This window comes from Poecilia reticulata, chromosome 2, assembly GCF_904066995.2.
Source record: "Poecilia reticulata chromosome 2, P_reticulata-male-v2, whole genome shotgun sequence".
Lineage (NCBI taxonomy): Eukaryota > Metazoa > Chordata > Actinopteri > Cyprinodontiformes > Poeciliidae > Poecilia > Poecilia reticulata.
Genome location: NC_088831.1, coordinates 31,803,919 through 31,831,620, shown reverse-complemented (window position 1 = coordinate 31,831,620; position 27,702 = coordinate 31,803,919). Strand labels below are relative to the sequence as shown.

Sequence of the window (27,702 nt, the reverse complement as noted above, 5' to 3'; positions counted from 1 at the left end):
ACTCACGCTTCCCTTCTGTGGTCAGCAGAGGGCACTTTTGCACCTACGAATGGCAAGCTTCTACAGTACAGACAATGTGCATTCAAAATGTTTCATAACATCACATTTTATAAAATGAATTTGAAAACATGTCAAAATACAACAACTGAAAGTTATGTAGGCTTTATGTACAGTTAAAAACATAACTTGGAAAAACAAAATGGACCATTTTGTGCAAATCCTATGCATTTCACCAAATATGAAACAGAATTAAAGAAACCAGGCACATGAAGCGTTACAATTCACGTAAACTTGCATGAAACAAAAGACAATTTTAACATATCAAGTTACTTAATACAGACTTTTAGTAAACCACAATAAATACACATGTCATTTAACCATTCATAAATACTGAAAATTATAACACAGTAATCCTAAGTGGATGCAACGCCTTTAAGAACCTTCCCACACTGTACACTTTGGCACAATTTCTATGTATTATAGGCTTGCATTCATGAAACTGATGACTTCAAAGTTATTTGGGGACTTTCTGGGAGATCCCATCTAATGAACAAAATGGTGACGATTGAATGCTAAACTCAGTAAATGTGAATGTATATTTAAGCTTGAAAATGGAGTACATTCTTGTGTTTACGCATGAGCAAAGACTTAATGGGCTTCGTTTGAGCTTTTCCATAAAATCTTAGAATTCTACTGAATGTTGAGCACTTCAGTTTCATTCTGTCAATGTTTACAAATGCCACTATGCACACATTTTAAATGAACAGGCTTCATGGCTAAAACGATTCAATAGTTTAACTTTTAACGCTCATAAGATCGATCCTATTTAAAATTAGACTTTGATTGTCAACTCTGTAACCATTTACCTGAAGAACAAATCTGAATTCTGCAAAGCAGCTGTAAATGAAAAGGTTATTCTATGCTGTTTTAAGAACTTATCTTAAAAAGAAAATCCCAATCATGCCTATTGAATCTCCTTTAGTTAATGTTATTGGAGCAACATAAAAACAACTTCCTCTTTAGACTGTAAGGTGTAATTTAATCATTTTAAATCAGCCTTTCCTTTGGTATTTAAAGCAGATCAACACTGAACCAGGAAGACTTTCACTAATGACTGTAGCATTTGTAGACAGAAAAGGAATTGTTTCTTAACTAAAAGAATGCATGAATGTTTTTACCAAATGGATGTATGGACACTTGATAGAGGCAGAGGGAAAAGGATAGAATGTACACTGTTTTTATCTTTTTTGAAAGACTATCGATGTAGAAAATGTGGGCGAGCTCCATGGAACAGAACAGTCCTCACCTGCCAAAAAGTCTCTTGTGGAAATGGGATACCCCCGGACGCTGAAACATTTAATATTTTTTTTAAGGAAAGGAACAACCATAAAAAAAGGTTTGCAATGATCATGACCTATAGCTCGAGAAAGGAATCAACAGCCAGACCACTAAGGTTACTCAGGTGTTGAGCAAGTGGCTTCTCAGAGGAGAGGATGTGTTATTTGCATTCCATAAGTAATATTGTTGCTCTTCTGCACCTTTTGGCTGCATTTTTGCCTGCTTGTGCTCCCTTGATTTTGCACATGAGCAATGTCTACTATTGTAATCTACAAGCTAGAACCGAAGGTACAAAATGGTATATGCCCTTAAGAAAAAAAAAAAAACTTTGTTGTCTTCAAGGAATCAAACATTTTCTGGATTATTTAAAAATAAACCAAACATATATCTGCTGTAACTGCTAATTTTGTATGCAATTTTAATATATAATTGTTTTAAACATAAGATTTGGTCATTAATAACCAAAAACGTGCCACTGGACCCCTAATAAGACTAAGTGCAAAAATCATCAAAATGACAAGACTGGTCACTTGGATTTAAATGAATTCTGAAATCTTGTGATTTTGAAGACATAAAAGAAGATAACTGTACATTATTAATGCAACTTGTTTTGTAAGCGGAGGCAATTTTTCCAATGAGTCCCAATTGGCATGCATATTTTTACGAAAACATTTACAATATATATATAAGGATACACTTATAATTCAGTCACAATAAATAAAACTGACAATTTTTTTTTGCACATACAGCAGACAGTTCAATCTACAGTACAATATTTGCTTGAATACTAGAACTTGAGTTCTGCAAGTACAAGCTACATTGCACAGTATGACATTAGTTGTGTTTGTATTTTTTTATATTGTCTCGTGTTTTGGAGTTGAGCACGAACACTGTAACGGAGAAACCTGCATTTGTCAACAGTACCACGAAAGTGTTTCCATCACAAACCTATGGCTTAAGAGTTACGGATGAAAAATGTAGTATTGTTTTGTAAATTGCTCTGAAAGTAGTTTTCAAAAAAGGCAATGAAGATGTTTCATAAAAGTATGCCATAGTCGAGTTCAAGTGAGGATGTAATAATTAAAAGCTTGAGGCCTTTTAATTGGCTGTGACCTCAGGGCAATGGTCTGGTAAAGGGAGTTTCTTAGTATTGTTTGATAGTGAGGTTACATCAGGATGTTCGTTAGCACTTGATTCTTGGGGTGGCTGTTCTGCTGCCATACCGGTGACGCTGTTACTGCTGTAGGACTCCTGGCTGTTGTTGTTGTTAAGGTAGTTTTGAAACTCTGTCTGGTTCTGGTTCTCACGCTGCTCCACAAACATGGCCTTGGACAGCACCTTGGCGTTTTGGTCAGGTGGGTAGCGACACAAAGCGGCAGCCGGACCGCCCCCATTCAGATTACGGTGGTGACTGGTTGTGTACTCCTCCTCCGTATGATTAGAGTAGCCGGTGAATTCCCCAGAGGTCATGCTGAACGGTCCCTGGGCCAAATTTTCATTGGTTGCGCCGACCGGTTCTGGGAATGCTAACACCTCCGTGTAGGACTCACTGGGCCGACTGGCATGGACATTCGAGTCGGCACTGGAGCTCCCCAGCTGATAGTAGTCAGCGGAGGAAGAGTTTATTATGTAAGGGTTTCCATTTATACGGCTGTCGTGACCCACGGAGCCGTCAGTGTAGCACATCACCGAGGACATTGGCACCACCTCAGTGTGAGAAACTGCTAGAGGCGTCATGTCAGCCTCATAATTCTCACACTTCCCTGCAGGTTCCTCCTCATCCTCTGAGTCGCTATTTGCAAAGCTTTGTGTGCTGGAATCAGACAACCCGCTACATACGCTGCTGCTGTCCTCCTCGTCTTCCTCGTCATCTTCGTTCTCCTCCTCCTCTTCTTCTTCCTCCTCCTCTTCTTCCTCATCCTCCTCGTCTTCATCATCCAGAGGCTCCTCCATCTCATCTGCAGAGTGCAGGTGCATTGCAGCCGTCGGTGGGACAGCATCAGACAAAGAGTACTCCAACCTGTGCTGCGACTGCGTGAACAGGTTCCCGTTCCCCATGTCGTTGGTTTCCGCGCAGTAACAGTTGGCCTGGGAGGTTTGCTGCTGTTCGCGGCTCTTCTCCAGCTCCAGCTTCATGATGGTGTGCAGGAAATGGGTTCGAACGCGGATAGGATTAAACTCTACTCTTCCAGTTGAATTGCTGCAGCCTTCTTTTGTGCAGCCGCATGGAAATGACATGCGATCCACCTGGGGAGAAATACAGCACTCTGGTGATGCAGCATGCTTTCTGTTAAATGATTTTTTTCTGTCCTTTAATGTTTTGTCATCAGTCAGGGCATTTTTCTTTTTAAATAGACGGCACCCTTCACAAATATGGGCAAAAAGGTGTATTTTATGTTTGTTGTTTACTGCATTAACATAATCTCTCGCTGAAAAACTCAACCTTAAATTTAAAGTAATTCAGTGGGAAGGTCGACCTACATTATGTAACAGCTGTTTTCAAAACCACAGTTGCCTTTATCTTCTTTTTTTTTAACAGGACAGGGCCGAATCTTCACTTTGGTCATTCCTTTGCGTTATCTCTCATTTGTCCAGAATCCTGGGTTTAGACTCTTCTTTTAAGCCTTTCCCAAATTGAAGTTTTGGGCAAGGAATTGATTTTTTTGCCGGGTAAACAATCTTTCTGTTTGTTTGGTCATACACTTCGAATCATTATCCAGTTGAAAGATCAAATGGAAACTTGTTTTTGTTATCTGGAAGAGCCATTTCTGATTCCTTTCCAGCAGATTGTTATCCAAAATCTTCAGAAATTTAAAAAAGATTATGATGCAATCTAGTGTAAAGTTCCCTGGGCCTTTGGATAAGAAACAGGTCCACAGATCTTTCACCATTACCCTTTATGCCCATTGTTGGTCAGCAACGTTGGGTTGTTCATCAGAAAATAACAAGGGAATATTTTTCAATGCATGTTTTCTACATATTCAGCTCATGTTCCACCCATACTTTTAGTTGCAAGAAAGCACATTTTCAGGATTTGTCTCCCATTACGATCTCAGAAGCATTTAGCCAACTTAACATTTGTAACGGTAGGATAGAAAATGTTTTGGATAAACGCATCTAGCGGTATTTATCAAAGTTTAGTAACACTAAGGTTGCAACTTGCTTCATAAAGTCATGATTTACTAGTGAAAGCTTTTCCACCCTCATAAAAGCTTTAAAACAAATCTGAATTTAATTATGGCTGACATGGGAGAGTTTGGTAAAAACTAACTTAAATGTCTTAAGGTTGATTTTTCACCTTACTATTAAATACATTTTTATCAAATTAAGTTAAACTTTTATAAATCTTTCACTGTGAGAATATGCCACTGCAATAAAAGACTCAATTTAAAGAATTATTACATGCTTACAAGGTCTGTCAACAAATGTGTAAAGACTGTGTAAAATATCTATTTTGTGGAATTTACCTGACACTTGATCCCTGCAATGCTACAAGCACACGTCTCAGGATCACAGAAAAGCCTGCAGTCGCAGCCACAGTCTTCTCTGGACATGCGAATGGCCCTAAGATCGTGCTTCTCCTCCACGTCAATCTTCTTCACGCCGGAGGAGCGTAGCAGTGCCCGGCGCTTTTTAGTAGTAAGAGGCTGCAAAAAGAAGTACTCATCCACCTCTGTGTTGTCAAGATCAATGTCGTCATCTGAGATGTCTTCTGCTGTGAGCGTGTCGGCCTCTTCTGACTCCACTGTGCCATTCTTGGTCAGCTGAAAAACAAGATTGGAGCACGTCCAGGCACTTTAAGTATCAACTGTTTACCTAACGCCTCCACGTTAATTTGAAGATTTAGTTTTGTTTAATAGCTCTAATTGTAATTTTTTGATAGGCTACTCTGCAAACAATTAGGATGTAGCAAACTAAGTCAACACTATATTTTTAATATGTTAGAATTAAATTGCTATTATAAAACTAAATACAACAACAAATTGCCTTAAATCCTCAGACCAACGACTTCTGTCTGCTGAACAATATATTACAGGCATTTCTAGACTGAACTGTTCTATTTTTAATTGACCCATAAAAAGCTTTTACCTTTAGCTTTATTGAGTTGAGTTTCTCTTCCTTCAAGTGATCTTTGAGCATATCTCTGTGGATCCTCTCCTGCTCCAAGGCAAACTCTCCAAGGGAGTATTGTCTGACCCAGCTGTGCCTGTTGGACATGCCCAGAGTGCTGCCACCCTGGCTGGGCACACTGGTGAAGCCTTGCCGCCGGCTAAAGTAGTACACGGTCACATTCTCAAAATGCACCCTTCTTGCCCGCAGGCGCTTCTCCCGCTTCAAGATCGAGTCAGCTAAAAAGGAAAGCAGTGGTAACAAAAAGAAATCATGAAAAGAAAACCAAATAAATTGTAAATTATATGTAGAGCATGCAGTACAGTAATTTGTGGCAGAAGAATCATTGATGCTAAAGCTAAACACACAGTGTCAAACATTGACAAGCACTACTTTGTTCTGATTATTTATAAACCATCTCATAAGAACGCCACGATAGCTGTGATAAATGTGTCAATATAAACTGCCATATAGAGTTTATATTGCAGGAATTCTTAAGTTTAGTGGGGGGCTTTTTCTCGCCGTTTTTAACGCTACTTTGGACTCCTCCGTTTGACGGGCATTTCCGGTGAGTCTTTTTATAGAGTTCTACAAGGGGGAGGTGCAAGAAGGAGGACGATTTAGGAGCATAAATTATCCTCCGCATGGCCCAAGGAGCAGAGCAGAGCTCGTTCACTCAGAAGCAGCATTCCCAATGTTCAACCACCAACCCCCCTCCTTCAGAGAGAAAGGACAAATAGAAACCATCTGGTTGCTGCAGCTCTCCGTCTCATACAAGGAGGACAATGCTTTTCATTACAGATGTAAACTGCCGTACCTTCCAAAGGAGAGGCACAACAAAATCAGGTAAAAGGAACCTTTTTTGAACATTGTCGTGTTGGAGATTTTAAGCTATTTCTCTAAAAGCCTAATTATATCTTAGGTGCAAATCGCCTTTGTGCACACAAACATTCCTTACGCCGTTGAAGTCTTTGTCACCTTTGACCTGACTGTTCCTCAAACAAGCTGCAGATGTTTCTTTTTTTTTCCACTACATCATCAGAACAAGAAAATATGAAAATTAAAGCAGTCAAATCAGCCAACTGCTGACATTAAGCAGATCCCCACCAACCAGAGGCTGCAGAGGGAAAGTCTACACTTATATCCCCATACCTCTTATCTCCATTATGTAGATCTATTGCCAAATTGTCATTCATTTAGAAAAAAATTGGCAGTTTTTTTTTTCTTTTTGGCTGTTTAGAGATGCATTCAGAAATTAATTTCACCACTTGATCTTTACAAATGCTGATTGTGCCAAACCTAAATGTAAAACAAGAGAGAGTGAGACTTTCAGCAAATAACAGGAAGGTCCTCTGTCTATTTGGGAAATGCTGAATTTGAAAATGCTGACAGTCTTTTGGAAATCAGAGCTAAGGAAAAGGTAATCCCACATGAGCAAATATACACAGAAATTGCCGTTCTTGTAATACAAGCCGGTACGATGCAAAATAAAGCTTAAACATCCACTTTATGTAGTGTTAACACTATGACACTTTTATAACGGATGACTTTCTCTCACAGCAGCAGTACATCATCTCTATTTGTAACTTAAATAATTGATGACACACAGCAAGAAGTCTTTTGAAAAAACATATGGAATGTTTTATAGCTATATAGTTGTTCAAGAGAAATCGTAAATTGGCCACAAATCTCTGATCAATGAATCTACATTTTTCAACTCATTTTTGACACAGAGACAAATACTGCTTTGATTAATTTGGATGTTTTGTTTAAAAAAAATAAATAAATCCCATTTCTTTTTCTTCAAAGGATCAATTATTTTGTGAAAATAATCTCATCACATGCACACTAAGCCATATTAGAATTGACTTTCTTTACAGGCTTTGAAACTGATATAACTTTAAGAGAGACTGGTTTTACATTTTAAATCAAAGTCAAATCAATCCAAGAGTCACAGCAGAGTGCATCTGCAGTTGGCCTGTTTTTGAGACATCTCTATTGTACAAAGCTTCTTCACATCCCAGCTGTAATTGCTTTTATTTTTGATAAGCTGAAGAAACGACATCTGCAGATTGTTACAGCATTCTGAAAAGTAATCAAACTCAAAATGCTGTCTTCTAAACTACAATTGATTTATGTGGACTAACAGAAAAGTATCAGTGACTTTTGGACAAAAATAACTACTGTTTAAAAAAAAGGAATTTAATTCTGCTTTTATTCATTTTAAATAGCTCAAAATTATTATTTTTCTGATATTTTCATTGTTGAATAAGCATGACTAATAGAAGTTCTTAATGTCAAACATGTTGCTGACGGGTGTTTTAATGCAGCAGTGAATTAAGGGAACCACATGCTGCCAATGCAAAGGTTTACTCCAACAACAGCTGATTATAAATGACTTATTTGATTTTCAGTTGTCCAGCTAACAAGCACATGATTTATGTGCCAGAACAGAGAAATTTAATTTGACTTTAGAGCAATATGTGAGATACTGTGACAAAGGAGGACATGCACAGGATGTGAAAATTCATGATTTGATTTCTGAATAAATTAAGAACATTTTTAAACTAAGGTGGTTTGAGGCTGCTTGCCTCTGTTTTCAATTACTGCAAAGTAATTTTGTTTCCTCCACTGAATTAAGATGAAATATCTATCAGCACGGTACGAGTACAGTTCTTAAAAATCAAAAGGGAGAGCTGTCAAAGAGAGTCTATTGATCTTGGCAGTAATATATATATATATATATATATATATTTCGAGTAATAGTATTATTATTATTATTGTGGTATTACAGTAATAACTGTTGTAAATTCCATTTGTAACATTTGTAACGGTAGGATGGAAAATGTTTTTGATAAACGCTACTAATCCACAATATTGGTAAAGCGTGCAATAGTGACAGTCTATGAAATATTAAGTTGAAGTGTTTACTTGCAATGCACGTTTGATTAATCAGCCAAGTGAACTGCTTGTATTTAGTCAAGTTTGGAAATGTACTCAGAATTAATTTATGTCTTGGAACAGATACTGTACTTTTACACAGTTTGGAGTAGCACTCCAAACTATAACATCAGTTTTTGAGGTTTGCTAATATCATATGATTCTTCTTCATTAACACCTGACCAATCACTTTTTTTTTCTTGCCTATCCCATTATCTCTAGTGACCTTTTAACACTTTTATTTAGCATGGCCAAGAACCTAATTGATTCACAAACCTTTTCTTAGTAAATACCACCATAGAATTCATTTGTAGTCCTCACTATGACATTTCTACAGGATTCGTCTCTAAATTGGCTCAAAATAGGACTACTTCATTTAAAGATATGCTGTTTGTGTACCTCTTCACCAACATTGTTCTAAGTATTATAGAGTCTGTGTAAAGCATGAGCACACAAAACTCGAGATCAGCTCATTCATCTGCTTAGGCCTTTAAGCTGATGCTGCTGCTAATGAGCGAGGCTGGCTGTGCATGCTTCCTCTTCATCATCAGCACCAGTCTCCTCACAGCACAGCCACAGCTCTATATCCACAAACGTTAGCTCATTTGAAGATGCGTTGACTGATGTTTTACCTGCATCTTGTAATACCTGTGAGCTACTACATTAGTTTGGTTGTGAGAATCACACCAATTTTAATGAAAAACAAAAATATCTTTGCTTTTTTTTTTTGTTTTTCCTGATAGGAAAAGATCATTTTGCTGTCAATAGAACAACAGAAATGGGAGGATGTATTTAAAAGAATCGGACTCACGGGTGAAAGGAGCTGAAGTTGAGGGGTTAACGCTGTCGCTGCTATCCCCACTCTCACTGCAGGAGACCTCATCATCAGACTCCCGCACAGAGGAGCATGGGGAGGAGGAGGCTTCCACCTCCTCAAATTTTCTCTTCAGTATTCCGCTCATGGCCTGCTGCATCTGCACCTGAACGCGAGAGACAGCAAAAGGGGGCTGCATGTTATTTAATACCCGGTTTAGGACCTTCATAATCCTCAACTCACTCAATTAGCCACCAACCCAGACTGCCCCCACCCCCAGCTCCTACCTTCACCCACCCACGCATGCACGCATGCACGCGTGCACGCCCGCACACCCACACACACACACGCATCCAGTCTTGCTTGCTGATATCCCAGCTTCCCTGGGTCATTGATCACCTTGGCGCGAAGGAGCAGAGGGGAAATAGTGAAGCTGCTAATTACAAACTACATCTTCCCCACAGGAAGTTAATTCTCCTTTTTGATTGAGAGGTTCAGGGAAAAAAAAGAGACAGACTGGATCTATTCATCTTCCACTGGTGACCATCAGAATTAAATTTAAAACACAATGTTAGGTTCAAATCTTAGAAATACTACATAATATGAATATATTGTTTATGTTCCATATGAACTGAAAAGACATTTAATAAGTCCATGGATACATGTCATTCTCGGTGTCAATTCTGAATTGATTTGCAGATGTGTGCTCGTGTTTGTTTCCCATACAGTGTGAAACAAAATCTTCAAAAAACAATACAGTTAAATGCGACTAGTGTATTTATGTGATTTTAAAAAAATTCTATGACTAAAGTAGCACAAATAGCATCAATTTGTGTAAATACATCTGCAATGTATGTTGTTGCGTCCCTTATATAAAAGGATTACGTAAGGGTTTCTTAACTGTTTAGTAAAAATGTCCATCCACATTTGCTGATGAAAGCAAAATTTTACTTCTACACTGTCATGTTGCACACTTTTGTTTTCAACTTTTATGTAAATGCAATGAATCCAAGATCCCTTGGTATTTTTACCCACGCTTATGACACCAGGAGAAGGTTATTACTGTCCATGTGCATATCCTGTTATAGGAAAATTACAGCAGCCGAAGAGACAGCACTATTTTCATACCATATTTGCCATGCGCACACTCTGGAAAAAAAAAAAAATGCTTTTATCAATTCAAATGTTTGTCATTGGCACGTCATGCAAAGGATTTTGTAGCAGACTAACGTCAATGTCAACCAAGAGTCCATTAGCTCCCCTGACTGATGATGCAATTAGACAAATAAACAAGAATAGGCTCATCAGTCAAATACACTAAAACTAATTACTGTCACATTTAATCTCCCTCTAATACTACTGCGTGGCAGACATCAAACAGTGCATCATTTTCAATTTTGTTTGTTTTTTTTCCTTTCAAAGTATTCAGACAGAGCTCAATCCTTACACAGCTTGCATAATATATGCAACTGTATAAATGTAGCCATTAAATATAATAAATATTTAGGCTTTGTTTTCACTGTTTTAACAGTAATAATTACATTTTTAAATCACAGAACTGTGCTGCAGAGGTACAGCGAGCCTCGCAATGACTGGCAGCTTCTCCCTGGTTGCTTTCTCTCTCGCCCTCTCTCTCTCAGAACCTGGAATCAGTAGAGACGGCGAGCATCTTCAGCCAGTCTCTGCTCTGTCTATCTGCCAGAGCAGCTTGTGGGGGAGTTCCATTCACAGACAGCCTCGCTGTTTCATCTGGGCTCTGCTATCAAGTCATTACAGATGCAAATTCGGTCGGTAAGACATGCTGCCTGAGAGAGAAAAAGAAAGAGAGAGAGAGAGGTGCAACCAAGAGAGGGAGGACTGGCTCTGCCAGCCAGAGGGTCATTGTTCCCTGGAGGCTGCTGTGGCATGGCACGGCCAGCATTTGGAGACCCTCCAGAGTCAACGGCTTTACCTACAACCAAGGAATGTGAGGCAAGAAAGTCAGTCAGGGTAACCTCTCTGGGTAAATCTCTCTTCATGAAGAATTTATAATAATTTGGATAAGAAACAGACAGCGTTATCCTGAACTAGATGCAGTTTATTCGCAGCCCCTGGATACGGCTGAAAAGAAAATGAGCCTCTTGCTTCTGAATGAGAAACACAGGACAGATTAATGACAGATTAAATAGCTCATTACATAATTCTCAAAAAAAATAAATCTGACTTATAAAAGCTTTTGATCTCACATGGAAAAAAATGAATTGCTTTTACTAGCCACTTCACACCTTGGCAAGCACTAGTGGAAATTTCCGACAGAGATGACCTGTGCAAATTCTAGCCCATTTTGTACTCGGGGTCTTAATTAGATACCATTGTTGGAAGCGTGTTTGCGTGCTTAGCCCTCAGCTAATGCTGCGCTCAGGCTTTGATATCAAAAGTGGTTTCCATGGAGATTCTAATGTACTCTCACAAATAGTGCCTGCCCATATGGCCCCTGTTTCCTGTGCTACATACCCTGTGTGAGGGACTCTTAGCAATAAAGAGCAGCCCATACGTCCGACCCCTCCTGGTTTCATCTGCATTCTATTGTGCCAGTATGAAAACTTCAGTACGGATGACATCATAAACCACAGAGCTGTGGGTGGTCCAAGGTGAACCTCTTCAATCATGGCTAAATAAAAACCAGAGATTGTTGCACTTCTCCAACAGCCCTTTCTTTGTCTCCACCGCATTTCCACTGATCATAGCTGGGCAAGCACACACACTTCTCAATCCCAAAGAAATTAATGCAGCAAAAAAATAAATAAAGACATGCTTGGAAAAGCCCCTCCCTGTGTTTGCCTCTATTTGAACACTTATTCAGCCGGACATCAACTCCCATCCTTAATCAACAGTGCTCCCAGTTCTCCAGCACACTTTCATCACGAATGTATTTTGTTTCTCTTCATCATTCACAAAGTTGACAGAGAAAGGCTCACAACGCTCATCCAGAGTGACGCCAACAAGCCTAAGGGATCTGGAGCAAGTCATGACACATCAATCCTACTGTGACCACTTCTATGTGTGTGTTTAGGTGAGTGCGCGTGTGTGTGCGGGTGCGTGTGTGTGTGTGTGTGAGCCCTCACAGGAACAACTGACCTGTATCCACTGGCCGAGTGTGACTCCTCTCACCTCTTCTCACAGCGCTACAACCACCCAGTCACAAATGTGGCCACTCAGAGAAGGTGAAACATGATGAATGGAGAGATTCTCATTTTGTCTCAGCCCACTGACTTGCAGCGACCCCTGAGCTTCACGGGCATGAGCGAGGGAGAAAAAGGGAGAGCAGAGAGTGCAGGAGGTTGAGGGAGACGAGTAATTTTCCAGCTCTGCCTGCGTTGTCGGTAACATATGCTTTATTGTTGCGAGACGACACTCTTTCTCACTTCAACTGCCTCTTCTGTCACTGTGTTGCACTCTCCCTTCGCTTTCTATCTTTGGCCGCATAAAGGCTCATTAGCTGCAGCCGGGCTGAAAGGCAGGAGCCTGACTGGAGCAGAGAGTGGAGCAGGGAGCAGAGGCAGCCTGTGAGATCACATGGGTGGGATGTCTGAGAGAGAGAGAGAGAGAGAGAGAGAGAGAGAGGCAGAGTCAGGCGTGCTTCTGCCACTGCTGTCTGCAGATATTTTTACCGACACGGGGAGGGAGGAGGACTAGGAGGAGAGCAAGGAAGGAGAATTATTGGTGTGTGGGGTGGAGGGAGCAAAATGTTAAAGAAACTGATGAGGGGAGGTGTGTGTGTGAAAATGGGGCAAGGAGTTTAAATGGGAAATGCACAGATGGATTTGGTTGGGAATAGTAAAGGTAAGGAGGGAGTAATAGGAAGTATGGTTGGATAGATGAAAAGAGAAAAAACATCAGATGCCAAAATCATCTTTGAGAAAAGAAGAGAGGGTGGGGTCTCCAAAAAACAAGAACCCTTCAAGTCTCCTTTGATCCCAGCCTAAATCAAATCAGTCAACAAAACACACACCGGTCCAAATGCAAACAGCCTTCTACAAAAAATGTTTTCTGCACAAACACCATCTAGCTGGAAGAGATTGACAAGCAAATGTCAGCGTTAACCACTTCATCCACAGGAAATAGGATTTGTCTGCACCAGAGTGCATGTGCTCCTGATGCTTCCTATGCCAGGAAGTTCTCCTGAAGAGTTAGTGGGGCCCCCAGTTGTTGCAGTCAAAGAGCCACAATTCCTTTCTTGCACTCAGCTGGATCGTATGTCAACATAAAAGGTCCAGCACTTCCTCTTTCAGGATAGAATTAAGCTTAGACATTTTTTCCCCCTCTTATAGAGAGTCCTGAATTACAGTCATCACAGACACATGGCAATTCCAAGCCACAATTACACCACACATTAAAGTGCAAGATGCCAAAGACCCAGCCTGGCCATTGCCTTCCGACTCAATTCAACTCGATTCTCATCTCCTGCACTCTGTCAGGCATTTCTCACATTAAGCCTGATTTCTCCGATTGAATTTCAGCAGGGGCCAATCAGCAAACAGAAGGAGGTGTCGTGAATGATTGTCGATTTCTGCACTGTTTTATTGTTGTAGTCTGTAGTTTGGCAATAGCAACAGAGGAAGTAAATAAAGCCAAATATTTAGCAAGTAATGTCAAAGCAATAAGAATGTATGAGATAAAATATTTAATTGCCCTCCTTCTCGTAGGGTTGTTTACAGAGTTTGCAATTTTCAGTAAGCTTCATCAAGTTGGCGGATTACACATGTCATGGCCCAACATTAGCGATTGGGTAAAATGAGATCCATTTATTTAAAACTTCAACACAGTCCATGTTTCCAGCAGGCAATTATTTCTTAATAGCCTAGGGTCCAGACCCTATACAAAGCAAAGCATAGATCAAGGGAGTGGTTTTTACTAGGCTAGCAAATATCAGTTTTTCTTCAGTATTTACTGCATATGCCAGAAAAAAGGTTATATAAAAAAATAAATATTTAATCCTATTAAAAGTTCCAAATAGTACCTACTGGTGTTACATTGTGTCTCTTTAAAACAGCTTAACTATACAGTTTCTATTTTCTCATGCGCTACATCCTCTCTATTAACCTCGCTAAGTCTGGGCTTTACTTTAATGCATTTTTGCCCGATCAATACATCACTTCTGTCTTGTAATGCTGCCAGTTACATCAGCTTGTGGTGTCATATTAGAAATAGCATGTTTTGCTTCCAAAGGGCACTACAGATGTCTCAGATTTGACCTTTAATCTCTTTTGACTGTTTTTCTCCAGCTATTTTCAAAATGTCCTTGCTGGACTAAAGGTACAGTCATGGCAATTTGATGACAAAGAGTGAATTACCACATTCTTTATGATATGCCTTATAGGAACTGTCCTAATTTGGTCATTTGAAAATCCAAGAAGCTTGAAGTTGCTACAAGATATTTTTTATTGGCACATTTGGACATGTGCTCCATGTCATCTAGTAACATTCTTTGAGTACATGTCACATTCTGTTGTTCTGATGGACCCAAATGCCGGCAGGAGGAAGGCAAAATCGCACTAACAGACTGAACTTCCAAAAATATCACATAACAGGGACAAACAACACAGGGGCATGGAGAGCAATCACAGAAACCAAGATGAAGTCAATCATAATGGGAAGGATAAACAAAAGGATGAACAATATTTGGAACAAGGAGAAGGTGAATCTCATTGATAAAATGTGTTGTAGCTGTGATAGGAGCACGAGTCAAAGAGCTTAGGGAAAATGACTGAAAAAAAAAAATGTGAGAATGCAGTAAAGAAAAACAGAACTCAGACAAAACCAAACTGAAAGTCCAAAGGAGCGTATGAGTATTTTTTTTCTTTATTTTACCTACTTGGTTCCGAAAGCAATTAAAAGTGAGAATCTAGATATCCACACCCTCAACCACAAAAGGAGGCGTGGGGTTGTAGCAGAAGTGCAACTTGATTCTGTGAAAGAAAATGGCTCATCTCACCCCGCTGGACACTTTTTTTTCTACTTTATTGTGCCAATTCTGGTGCTGAAAACAGATGCTTCAAAGCTATTCCTAAAGTTTGGGCAGCTCCTTTAACTTTAACCTCTCTGAGTAGAAATTAGACTCAGTGTCTGGCTGAAAAATCCCTTTCTTTAGACATCTGAGATAGATTCTGCAGTGTTAGTATTAGCCATTTTAAAAACAACTTAAGCCTTCTATCCCTGGCTGTAAACCTTCCCCTAGTGGTAGATTTTACAGTACCATTCATGCAATAACAACTGATTTTGGGTTTAATTCTTTATGTTTAAAATTACATACAAAACAATATTCCTGATTCCAACAACAATGAACTCTTGCTTCTCTTTTTCTTATAACATGTAGTTTAATATTTAGTTAAAATATTGATAAATTATATTTGGATGACTTGAAGAAAATCTTCTCCTGAGAGTTACACCAAAATCCCCTTGTTTTCTTTTCTATGCGATGAATGTCACTCAAGTGCATTGAAGTTTTTAACATAATTAACATTACATCTGACAGCCACCACTTTTCTAAACATTTTAATAAAAGCACCAAAGTACTTTGATATATATATCAAAATATATAAATGTATATATATAAACTTTAAATCGTCCCATTTATTAGTCGTTGCAGGTCTGGTTAGCTGTTAATACCTGACATTTCAAATTACAGTGGTCTTTTTTTAAATATGTGGTTTCCACGCAGGAAGCAAGCGGAGGAGTACAGACTGTACACTGACAGCTTGCTGAGCTCTTTAGAGCTCACAGCTGGCTGTTACTGCCGAATCAGAATGACCACAGAAGCATTTCAACAACAACACAGCAGTAAAGAGGATGCACCGACTCTACAAACACACACACACCTTAAGCTCCACAGAGACACAAAGCCATAAAGAGTACACCTTATACATTTCTGACGTAAACATAGCAATAAATGTTTATTCTGAAAACTATAAAAACACTATACTGTAAATTACATGGACACTAAATGGCATGAGCTGCTCAGGCTAATGGAAAGATGCTGTCCTTATCAGCATCACGCTTTTTTGAATTATCATTTTACAGTTATTGCGTGTGCCTCTCTCTCCTCTTTAAAAAAAATCAATGCCACTGACTTAGTCATGCTAATACACAGGAACATGAGCCAAAGTGATTCATTCCTACTGGATTTCTGTTGTCTAGTAACAGGGAAAACTGTAACTTAAAGTACATTTTACTTTGAAATGATTGTGTCAGTTTTAAATTAAATTAAATTAATTTTTTTTTGATAATTGAATAGTTAGCGTGGACTGACATAAATGTGCACCAGATAGTTTAGAATAGCCATTTCAATGCTGAATACAAACTTAAAGTTTTGTATTGATCTGCAGTTCATTATTCTCTGGCAACTCTTATGACATTTAATTTAGTATAGCTATGGGAGTAAGCCAGAGTATGCCGATCTAACCCACACATGCGAAGGGAAAACATGCAAACTCCATGCAGAAAGACCTTTAGCTGGGATTTGCAAACCTCGTGAAATGTTATAGCAAGATATGTAATTAGTGTCCAAACAGCAAAAGGGTATTAAAGGTTTGGATATCAAAAATGTTCAGCATGAGACACCACAATAAAAGACGTTTGTCCAAAGGTATTTAGCACACCTTAATCATATCAATAAATTAGTTCTGAATGTAAAATATGTTTTGTTTGTTACTGTAATCATTTACTCCAAAATCTTTAATGGCAAGGTTTTTAGTAATCCATCTTATCTATATTTCCTCAAACATATGCTGCCCTGTTACATAAAAATGTAAAACATGAGCTGGAGCGATGGCATTTGTTACACCATTGCACCAGCGACGGTGACCTATATTTGCTCTCACTTCGAGAGGCTCCATCAACTGACAGAAGAAAATTGAAGACAGCAGGCAAAAAAACCAAACAAACAAAGGCTTAGAGAGTATCTAATTATATACGTAGAGCCATACTGCAATTGGGGTAATTTGTGAAGTGTGGCAAATTGACAGTAAAATGTAGAATATAAGATATCCTAACAAAATCTATTATTTAATGGAGAAAAAAAGGGGCAGGAGTGTTGCCCCAGTCATTCAGACATCCTCAGCATCATGAGGTCTGGGTGTGCATTGAATAAAAATACAACGTTTAAAACCTACTTTAACAGCACAGAAGAGAAAGGGAGTAAAACAAGGCTGACTCATTGCACCTGCCTTGTTTATCATCTTCATTCCTGTTCTTCTCTAACACAATAATGCCACGTTATGTTCAAATACCATAAACTCCAGATAGCTGATTATTTAATATACTGTACTGCAGTCATGATCAAAGAAAAACACACATAAATAATATTTATGTACCATGATAAAATAAACCTAACCCGATACTTGAATATTATAAAAATTAAATTCATGCAACAAATTCACATCGATGTTCTCATGACAGGTTCTAAACAGTATTCATTCCAATTTAAACCTAATTACAATTGGAGGCAACTTTAGGCTTTTTAGAATGATGCTGTCAAGAAAATTCATATTTGGCATGTTAACAGTAGCCTCTAGAGTTTGAGATGCTGCTCACCATTTTCATTTTACCATTTCAAATTTGTCAGGAATGGGGGTGTGTGACCCTTATTGGACCACCAGAAACCGTTTCATGTGAGCTGCGATGAGTCCTTGGATTACTCAAATGATTTGATTAAAAATAAAATCCTCAGGGCAAAATCTCTTGCCGTGAGTCTTCATCTCCCATTTTATTTTTGCCCTGTGCTGATGTGCTTCACAAGCAACAGTTATTGCGGTTGCACAACACACTTCAGTGTACCTTAGCTATGATGGAAAGAGACAAGAGATACGGAGTGGAAAACCTGAGGAAAAAGACCCAAAACATCTCCGGGTTTGGGTCTCAGTCAAAAAACATTGAAGCAAACATGCTCCACAGTGAAGCGAGTTAGCATAACACCACAGCGTGGTGCCAGCAACAATTTCGCAGACGCATGTATTTCTGAATAATAAAACCTGCAGACATAATCCATCTATTGTTGGAGCTACAGGCTGATGGATCCTCCTGAATCACTGAGACACAACGTCTCATTTTTCAAGAGCGACTTGTTTAAAGAATTGTACAATATAAAATACAATCTGTTGCAAACTAATGTTATCCAGTACTATAGAACCCAATATTTCAAATCAATGTGTCAAATTGGGCATATTAAGCTAAATAAATTGTATAATTAAATCTGAAACAACGCTCCTAACAAGCATTCCACAATGCTAAAAACAGGTAGAATTGTACAAAAAGCTTTCAACATTACTGAACTTACTGTGTATGGTAGTCTGTGGTCTGTGTGTGCATATGTACAGGAATACTTCTGATGTAGAACAGGTTTCACAAATCAGAAACCTTTAAGTTGTGAAAACAAATATTGGAGATTCTTTACATTTTCAAAGGTATTGCTAAACAATTGTACTTTATTGTTTAATGCTGTATATTATCTTGTACCTATTATCATTACATCTTTATTTAATGTGCTTCTGCCAAGTGACCATGTCATCAAATATGGCCGATCACGTTGCAGACACAAAGTGCTTCCACAGTTTAAAACCGGGGCACAATTATACATCCCAGATTGCTTTGAAGTTCTTACGAGGTCTTTTCTTACATGAGAATAGTCAATATAGTATAATATGCAGTTAAAACTATGTCAGCACAAAGAAAAATCTTTCAACTCCTCATCCTCATAGCCATTCTTAGGCCGTGTGTTGCTCTCATCCATCACGGATGTCACACTCGACCATAAATGGTAAAACCAAATGGCACAGATAGGAGGAGAGAGAGCCAAACTCAGGTCTCAGCTGGACTCCCCTGAGGAAAGGCTGTGGCCTGGATGATTATGCTGCTACAGATGATGTCAGTGGAGGATCCCAGGCACTGACAGTACACAAAAATATTTATCAAATATTCATTTTGTGGAAAATTATGGCGGCTTCTTCCTCTATACATGTAAGAAGCTGAGAGAATAGGGCGTAACTGTCCTAATGTGCACTATAATCATAAGGTTTTTGGATCAAAATACGAATGATGCATAGATCCATGGAAAACACAAACAGCTAAAATCAGGATAATAGTCAGTAGTAGTGTAGTGAACTTCAGCAATTTCCACTGAAATTGCTGAAGTTTCAGCATGATTGATAAATTTGTATATCATCTGTGTTTGCGCAAGTCCTGCCGGATGTACAAATTATGCAAATAAATAATTAGCGAATGCAGAAGCCTCTTTTCTCATTTGGCTCTGGAAGAATTGCACAAGTATATGCAAGCTAAAAATAATAATAAAAGCAATCTCCAATTAAACACAAAGGAATCCATTGAAGGAAACATTGCAACATCTACAGATTTATGCAAATGAGATTTCCACATGCGCTCTGTACAATTGTTAACGTGCACTGTGCCTGAGGCTGCAGACAGATCTGCTCCGCACACATGAAAGAAGGGGAGGGGAAGGGGTAGAGGTTGTGGAGGGGGGTGTTGGTGGAGAGAACAGAGCCTCCCCCCACCCCTCCAGCCCCCCCCCACCCCCCTGTTCAGCACTCAGCACGAATTCGAGCTGCAGCCTGGTGACGCCTGCTGCAGCCTCTCCTCTGCAGATTCAGCTCAGCGCTCATTGATCTGTTCTTCCACCTCTTAGAAACAATAAAAGGAAACATGGCTGTTGATTAGTCACATGACTATACACATGCACTATTTTCACTGTAATATCTTATTAAATCAAGAGCTGGAGATGGCGGACAGGCTCTTTTAAGGTCAGCATGTATTTGCATTCTGCTAAATAACCGATATTCTGTGAAGAACTTGTTGATGGTTCTGAACTCACAAACTTTCGGATTCCTGACGAGATTGTGGGTTTTCTGTAAATCTTTCACACCAGACTACATTAGCATTTTTTTCTTTAATGAAACATGCCTAAGCTAAAGCGCTGTTGCGTCTCAGCTGCCTTTTGTCGTTACAATCGGTGATCAAAATACAAGAAAACAGCAGACAGGCAGCACAGCAGATGCTTCGCATTCAGCCTGAAGTTTTGATTTGCTGTAATTTAAGTCTCACGCTGTCGAGGCATAATCAGGTACTCTCACCCTCATGTCAATCACAATGCATGCCTAAATTATTCATAAGTCTATCATTTATTTATGACTATATTTTCCCATGCCACCTGAAAGTTAGCAAAAGTCGGCTCGCTGGCAGAAACAGAGCTGCCAAAGCCTTTCACAGAGACGCAGGGTTGCTTTTATCTTTCACACAGGCTGAGGAAAGCTGTGGGATGTGGAGTTCACATTCCGCAGACAAGCCTTATCATTTATATATATAGCCAGTATCATGGAGAGATCTTGAATCATTTTTTATATGCAAAATATTCACAGTTATCTGAGAGAAATTGGGAAGTAGGGCAGCTCTCACTGCTATTAAAATGTATTGTGAATTAGAGTCAGATTAAAAACCACAAGCGACAGGAACTACTTAATGATGTGAAAAGTGCGGAGGGTTAGCATCTTAAATTCTACAATTATGAATGAGTGTTTTAATTCTTGAAAATAAAACACAGCCAAAGTCTGATTTTGAGATTGTGAAATTGTGTGCCATTGGAATAATTGCTAATAATTGTAATAATGCACTTTTTAAAATCATTGATAATGTAAATCAGAGTTTGTAATTAAGATGATGTTTATTTATATAGCACTTTTATCCAGCAAATGTAGCTCACACAGTGTTGCTTTTTGACATGGTTCTCTACCCAGAGAGGCAAAACCCAGGGTTTGCCATGAGGCATAACAGATAAAACAATCAATTATGATAATTTCATAGGACTAATGATAATAGGGCTGCATAACACAGCAATTATTATCCCTGATCCCTTGCAAGCAAAAAAAAAAAAAATGTTGGATTCGAAACTCAGGCTGTGGTCTTTCTGCAAGGAGTTTGCGTGGGTTTTCTCTGGGTCCTCTGGCTTTCTCTCACAGTGCAAAAAACAGACACGTCAAGATAATATGCATCTCTAAATGGCTCTTAGGTATTGTCCTGTGTTTTTGTGCTGCCATGTAATGGACTGCTTATTTGTGTGTTCAGTACATGGTAAAGGTTGCTCCTCCTTTGTTGTTAACAACAAAGGAGGAGTGTAAGAAGATACTGCTGTACACTACTGTTTTATCTGTTTTTTAGCCGATAATGTCCAATCGACATTTGTTCTTCTCTAGTTCAAAATGTTACACATGTTGACTGTTCTCACCTCATCTAAATAATTATACGCACAAAGTATAAGACGATAAACCCTTTATTTTTCTGTTGCTTTTTTGACTCTAGATCAAGACAAACTGAGACATGAAAGCATGTCAAGAACAATTTAAAGCATATACAGTATTCAAAACTGAACTGGATTTTTTTAATGTGCTGTTCAACCTTTGTTATTTAGCATCTTTAATACATATTTACAGTACATTGTTGCTTAATTAGCTTATTTCTCTGTCTAGTTAAGCTGATCATTATTTTGTATCATATTAATCGTAAAATGCAGTGTAAATAACCAATAGGACATGAGTGATGGCTAACAGTGAGCTGACAAAGGCAAGAAAAAAAAAAAAATATATATATATATATATATATATATACACACCTTTTTTGATTTGCTGGCGACAGACCAGTCTTTCTAAATAGGTGTCATGGCAACATCTCAGGAAAGAGCGATCTTGAACCGTGAAAACTCGGCACCGCTTAGCCAGGAAGGAGCCAAACACACAAAAAGAGTCACATCAAAAGCTTCTAAATTGGAAACATGAACCCTGCGGAGACTCACAAAGCTGCTCTGCAATCTGAAAGGTTGATATTAGTTCACACTCAACCTTTGATGATAGTCTTTGATGAAGATATACTTCATTGATGCAGTTGCATACATTTGGGGTTTCTAATAACAAAAAGTATATAAAAATGTGCTGTGACGAATAATATAAAGCACACTGAAAGGGAAATAAATTACTGAAAGGCAATTAATTTTTTCTCTTATGTGGCTAATGACTATGTAAAGTGATGCAAAATACCTCCTCTTGTCATTAGGGGGTCCAAATTTACCTACTTGATAGCGAGTCAAATAAATCTGAATGTGGATAACATTTTACGTTTCATCAAACAGCAAAAATTCTGGTTTAGCTTTAGTACAGTCACATAAAATACCTTGATGTTAATACCTAATATGCATATCAATTATTTTCTTATATTTTTCCACTGGTTAACTATTTAAATATTTGAAGCCAACAGAAATAATAATAATAATAATAATAATAATAATAATAATAATAATAATAGTACAAAAAAAATGTATCTACTTTGATTGTGTTGGGATTTTTTTCTAGTACTGATAGGAATGTTCTGCATTTTAACATGACGTATGGCATTTATTAACTTAAATATCAAAACTGCAGGCTGAAAAGCACATGGTAAATTCTAGTTTCTAAAACTCTACTAATTTCCAAAAGCATAAAATGACTTTTCAACACAAATACCTAAAGTCTGATCGACAACCCTTCTTCAAAATCTTTCTGTGAAGGTGAGACCCCTTGATTCTTATTTCCCTAATCAAAGGAAACTGAATGGATTCAACCATGCGTGTGAAGCTTTGTGTGCAGACAACTCAGCCACATTAGCCTCCTGATGTGAGATTCTGCTTAGTGCTGTTAAGCCATGACACCTTCTCTGTGAATTTTTAATGGAAAAATGTACTGGTATCAAGCTTAAGCCATCTGTGCTGAGGTTTGCAACACTGGCACTTCTTCAGATAAGACAGTGTTTTAATTGACCAGCTTTTTCACGAGTAAATACATCTACTTAATGTTTCAGTGTCATTCAACTCTGTGCCACAGGTACTAATTAAATTCTTCTCGAAGGAGACGGCTGGGTGCAAACTGACTGGGGAGAAAAATGGATGGAGAGAGGAAATCTTAGAAAAGGAGAAAACTCACCTACCAAAAACAGACACAACAGGTATGAAAAAGGGTTTTAGGATTCTTTAACCTCCTGTTGCAATACAGTTGCAGCACTGCCTATTTTCTGACAGAAGCAGCTGGCAGATAACCAAACACAATGCCCCTAGGACAATATGGCGTGTCAGGGCTGGGTTTCTATGACAAACAAAACAAAATAATTTTATGATTCAAGGGATTCAATTATTGTATGCTTTTCAAGAAAAGTGTCTTTTTTCATGAAAGGAACTAAGGTGTAGAGAGTTGATGATGAAACTAAAAGACACTTTTGAGAAAATGGTTCTAAAGTTACTTTCCACCCAAGGAATATAAGCACACCTGATAGATTTATTAATTGGTTATTTGAACAAAAATTCTTATGAGATAGCTTACCACATTACAGAAAAATATCTAGCTTTTGCAGCAGATAATTTATTTTAAGTCATTATTTAGGGTTTGCGAATATAATTGTGTGTAATAGTTTACATCTGACTATTTTTTTCATGTATTTGTAATTATATTAAGACCTGGATTTGGACTCTTCAAACAAAACATATGTTAGCATCATTTTAGATTGTGTGAATAGCTGTTGTTCATAATTCCTTGAACATTTCTGAAACAAAGAACAAGCAAAAGTTGTCATCGTTTATATAGATTGGCCTCTCAATGGTTTAACTGATAAGCAATAAAATTGTACTTGCTGTCAAACTAACAAAAAGTAGATATCAATCATCAGTCATGATTTATCAGTCTACTCATAACTATAAATACTGGAGGGAGTTGGGTATTGCTGCTTCTCTGACACTAATTTCCAATCCATGTTTTACATCACATAGTTAATTCGGTTTCTCATTACTTCATACTTTGTAAAAAAGGAAATTAAGTTGCCTGATATATAATTTTTCTCCAAGTGGCATGAACTGTATTGCAGTCTGCTTCTCTTCTGTAACTTTATTCAATGTTTTGTCAGATGTAGGGATCCTGGGTAGTTTGTTTTTAATTGGATTAATGTTATTTAACTTATAGAGGTGGTTAGTACCTGATTAAATTTACTTGAGTAACTTAATGTAAAATATATACTTTTAGAGGTATTTATAATGCACCATACTTTTTTTTTACTTCTGCTTAACTAATATGATTTTTGAACAAATGCAAATTTTACTTGATTAAAATTTCTGGCTTCTCTACCCATGTGAAGTTACTATTCTAAACAAAAAACAAACACATTTTAACCAAACCGCAAACAGATATGTCTGGTGAGACTTTTGATTTATTATCAAGATAAGATGGGCCTGTTGTGCCATTTGCGATAGTAAACAGTAGATAGTATCACTACTTTGCACCCTTCTAACATCTATGTACAGTAAATATTGGTTTCAGAAGTTTTTATGTTGTGGAAAACAGAGATTTGGTCTAGCTGCCATGGCTTCTTTTTAGACATGTTGAAAAATATTCCAGCAATAGCAACAAAACTCATAAATGCAACAAAGATATGAAATAGATACAAGTGCTACTCAAATGTTGCTCTGAAAATATGCTCCTTAATCTCATGCTTCCCTAGGCAGATGCTCTGTCTGCACTGAAGAAGATTATCTCACCTCACTATGCTGAATGCTTGCAGTCAGAGGTATTGTCTCATCGATGTAACTAATACTTAAACCACTTGGACGCACTCAAAGACTATATAGAGAACTGAACTTTAAACCCAAAGTGGTCCGGTGATTATGTCACCGTGGTAAAAGCAACTTACTCTGCTTTATCACACAGAAAACACAATTTCAAACCCTTAATCTCAACGCAAATACATCATAAAAAACAGGAACACGTCATAAGCACTACTCACACTTCATTTCATTACAGTTATACTCACATAAAACATGTCGATGAAGTCATACATAGCAAGATAAGGATCTGTGTGATAACAGTTTTAATATTACATCTGAAAAATGTAATTCAAAAGAGGGAAATCTGAAATTCATATGAATGTCCAAACAGATATTAGTTAAAATTCAATGCCTATATTATTTAAAAAAACACATATTTAGCACAACAAGGTTGAGAAAAAAATGGATTTTCTTTTTTTCTTTGTGAAATCAGATGCATCTCTTGTGTCAGTGAAACAGCTGTCTTTATTGACTAAACACTTGTCTGCTCCAACATCACACCCTGTCCCTGTTATCAGCCAGTCTTTCGTGGCATCTCAACAACAGTTGCGTGAGCATTGAATACCATCCATCTTGCGGGGATAAATTCAGTATGCTAATGGGTTTTGAACGTTGATGATATAATTTTCAAACCAGCAAAAACAAGATCTGATCTTACCTTTAGCTAAATGTGTTATGATGCGACGACCCACTTCTCTTCTGTGGAGAGCAGAGAAGAGAAACACAGACAGTGTTTGTTAATACCTTTAGCAAGTCTTAAACTACGCAGTCGATAAAGAGATTACGCACATTGTGGCCCTGGGAAATATGGTTTATGCTGTTTGTTGTTGCATCTGATATGTGAAGTGCTGTAGAGAGACACTCGGCGTAATTATGCTGTAATGCTCTCTGTTATCACAAATGACAGTACGGAGGCTTTGTTAGGAAAACTTTGCCTTTTCTGCATTGACATGCAAAAGATTGTCAGAGCATCTTCTTAACCGTATGAGAACCAGCCTTCCTTTTATTCCCGTTTGTGAGATAGAGGTGGAGGGGATGCAGGGGTATCCAGAGAGTGTCCCTACTCTCTTCCACACAGCACTCTGTCTCAAACGAGACCCTTTTTCTACTCTAATCTGGATAAAAAAGAGCAGCTGGCTATACACTGCTGACTGTGTTTCTTGGCATCCCAGCTAAAGATATGTAAAAAAAAATAATTAGCCTTCCAGTTTTGTGGAAGAAGCCCTTATGTTTTTTGTTTTTTTTTGTGTTATAAAATTTTGATGATTTAATTCCAGATACAATGCAGTATAACTTTTGGTAGACAGTCAGTCTCACAGAATTGTGGATCCCCAGCACCAAGCAGCCTTTCTTCAACATGCTTGTCGTTTGTTTTACCTTATCTGGAGTTTTTGATTTCTCTAAAGTTGAATACTATTCTCACCCATTTAGCCAACTACCTTTTTTGTGACATCAAGACAAAAAATGTATTTTTTAGGGATGCCTAACAAACAAGAAGTTGACATTGAGTTAACATCCAATGGTTGTTATGAAAACTTGGAAAGAGTCTGTTCTCTTGTCTTTCCCATTTTAAATTTAATTTAAGAGAATGGCAAAATCTACCCATCTTAAGAAATGCAAGACACAAATAACAAATAAAAACAACAACAAAAAAACCTTTTGTGTTCATTTTATCATAAATAAGTTATTTTGTTATTGGTTAGATTTGTGCCATAATTTATTTACTTAAAAATTATATTTATCAACATGAGATTTTCAGTTAAACACAATACTGAAAAATCTTTCATTTATCTATTAAACAGGTTTACCTGGATTGCCAACACATGCAGACCCCCTTCTTATTTCTAATACCTAATTTACAGATTTGTGCCCTTAAACTGCTTACAAAAACATAGAAAGCTTTAAAATGAATCCATGTTGGTCTGGCTATATCACGGTCTGCCTGTTGAGTGAAAAATATAAGAAGCAATGACCACAAAGTGACAGCTGAGGTGTGGTGCCTGGTATAGCTTGACAAATGAACCACTTAGGAAATGTTCCCTGCAGCATCAAAAAGTAACAAACCAGCAGAAAAAACACATAAAATACTTGAAGCCACAAACAAAAGATGTAAAAGAAAGAAATGATGAAAAATATAATTTACCTCATATCAATGTGTTTAAATGCAGGCATGTCACCTGTAATCGTTCATACTCACCATTCATTTCGTTATTATTATCAGTATCCTCCTGCCTGACGCCCCATGAAGCTCTGAGAGTTCACAATTTTTTTCCCTCCACCATGATCCAGTTTTATCTTGCAGAATCCTTTATGAAGCAGAAAGCGGTGAACCTAGAGCCAGTTTCCAGCACAGTATACTGGGCTGACCGGTGCAGCTGTCGCATGCAGTAGTGCTTATACAGGCACTTCTTCCGGCTGCTCGGGGAACAATGGTGCAGAATCAGACTGACAGCTTCACGGACAACGTGACTCCTTCTGACCAATCAGGGGCTTTAAACCAGGAACCAGCCGCAACAGAGAAGAACACTGGAGCACTCCGCGCAAAAAAAAAAAAAAAAAAAAAACCAACAATCACACGCAACATGACGGTAATCAGGCAGCAGCACTCCTTGGTAACACAGGGCCTGCTGGGCAATTTTAAATTGAAATAAATGCACACACAAAAAAAAAAATACCCGGAACATTTATTCTGAGACTGCAACATGTTTGTGTAATGTATGTGCTTTACAGCTGCATTTTCTTTTTCTCCACTGTGATTTTATGTCTAAATACTAATAAACTAAATGAGTTCAAGTCAAGTCATAATGACTTATCGGTAGCTGGCAGTAACATTATCACAGAA

At 38.1% G+C, this 27,702-nt stretch overlaps 1 protein-coding gene across 3 annotated transcripts; it reads right to left on the bottom strand.

Moving 5' to 3' along the window:
* Positions 1 to 90: 90 nt before the first annotated feature.
* Positions 91 to 27,356, bottom strand: csrnp3 (cysteine-serine-rich nuclear protein 3). Of its 3 annotated transcripts, none has more exons than XM_008404042.3 (7): positions 27,058 to 27,356; positions 25,519 to 25,559; positions 10,744 to 11,007; positions 9,200 to 9,368; positions 5,428 to 5,687; positions 4,806 to 5,102; positions 91 to 3,585 (listed from the first exon to the last, which is right to left on the bottom strand). In XM_008404042.3, the coding sequence occupies exons 4-7, from the start codon at positions 9,360 to 9,362 to the stop codon at positions 2,437 to 2,439; spliced, it is 1,869 nt and encodes a 622-aa protein (XP_008402264.2). In that variant the 5' UTR covers positions 9,363 to 9,368; positions 10,744 to 11,007; positions 25,519 to 25,559; positions 27,058 to 27,356; the 3' UTR covers positions 91 to 2,436. The 3 variants fall into 3 exon arrangements, with proteins under 3 accessions (XP_008402264.2, XP_008402263.2, XP_008402262.2); XM_008404041.3 differs by lacking the exon at positions 10,744 to 11,007 and adding an exon at positions 12,320 to 12,770 and having other exon boundaries at positions 27,058 to 27,355; XM_008404040.3 differs by lacking the exon at positions 10,744 to 11,007 and having other exon boundaries at positions 27,058 to 27,355.
* Positions 27,357 to 27,702: the final 346 nt, after the last annotated feature.

Coding starts and splice junctions, on each gene's coding strand:
- csrnp3 (XM_008404042.3), bottom strand. CDS start 9,362: ATGCAGCAGGCCATGAGCGGAATACTGAAGAGAAAATTTGAGGAGGTG. Junction 5,688..9,199: donor AACTTCAGCTCCTTTCACCC/GTGAGTCCGATT, acceptor TTTCCTTTTTAG/CTGACTCGATCTTGAAGCGG. Junction 5,103..5,427: donor TCAACTCAATAAAGCTAAAG/GTAAAAGCTTTT, acceptor CTTGTTTTTCAG/CTGACCAAGAATGGCACAGT.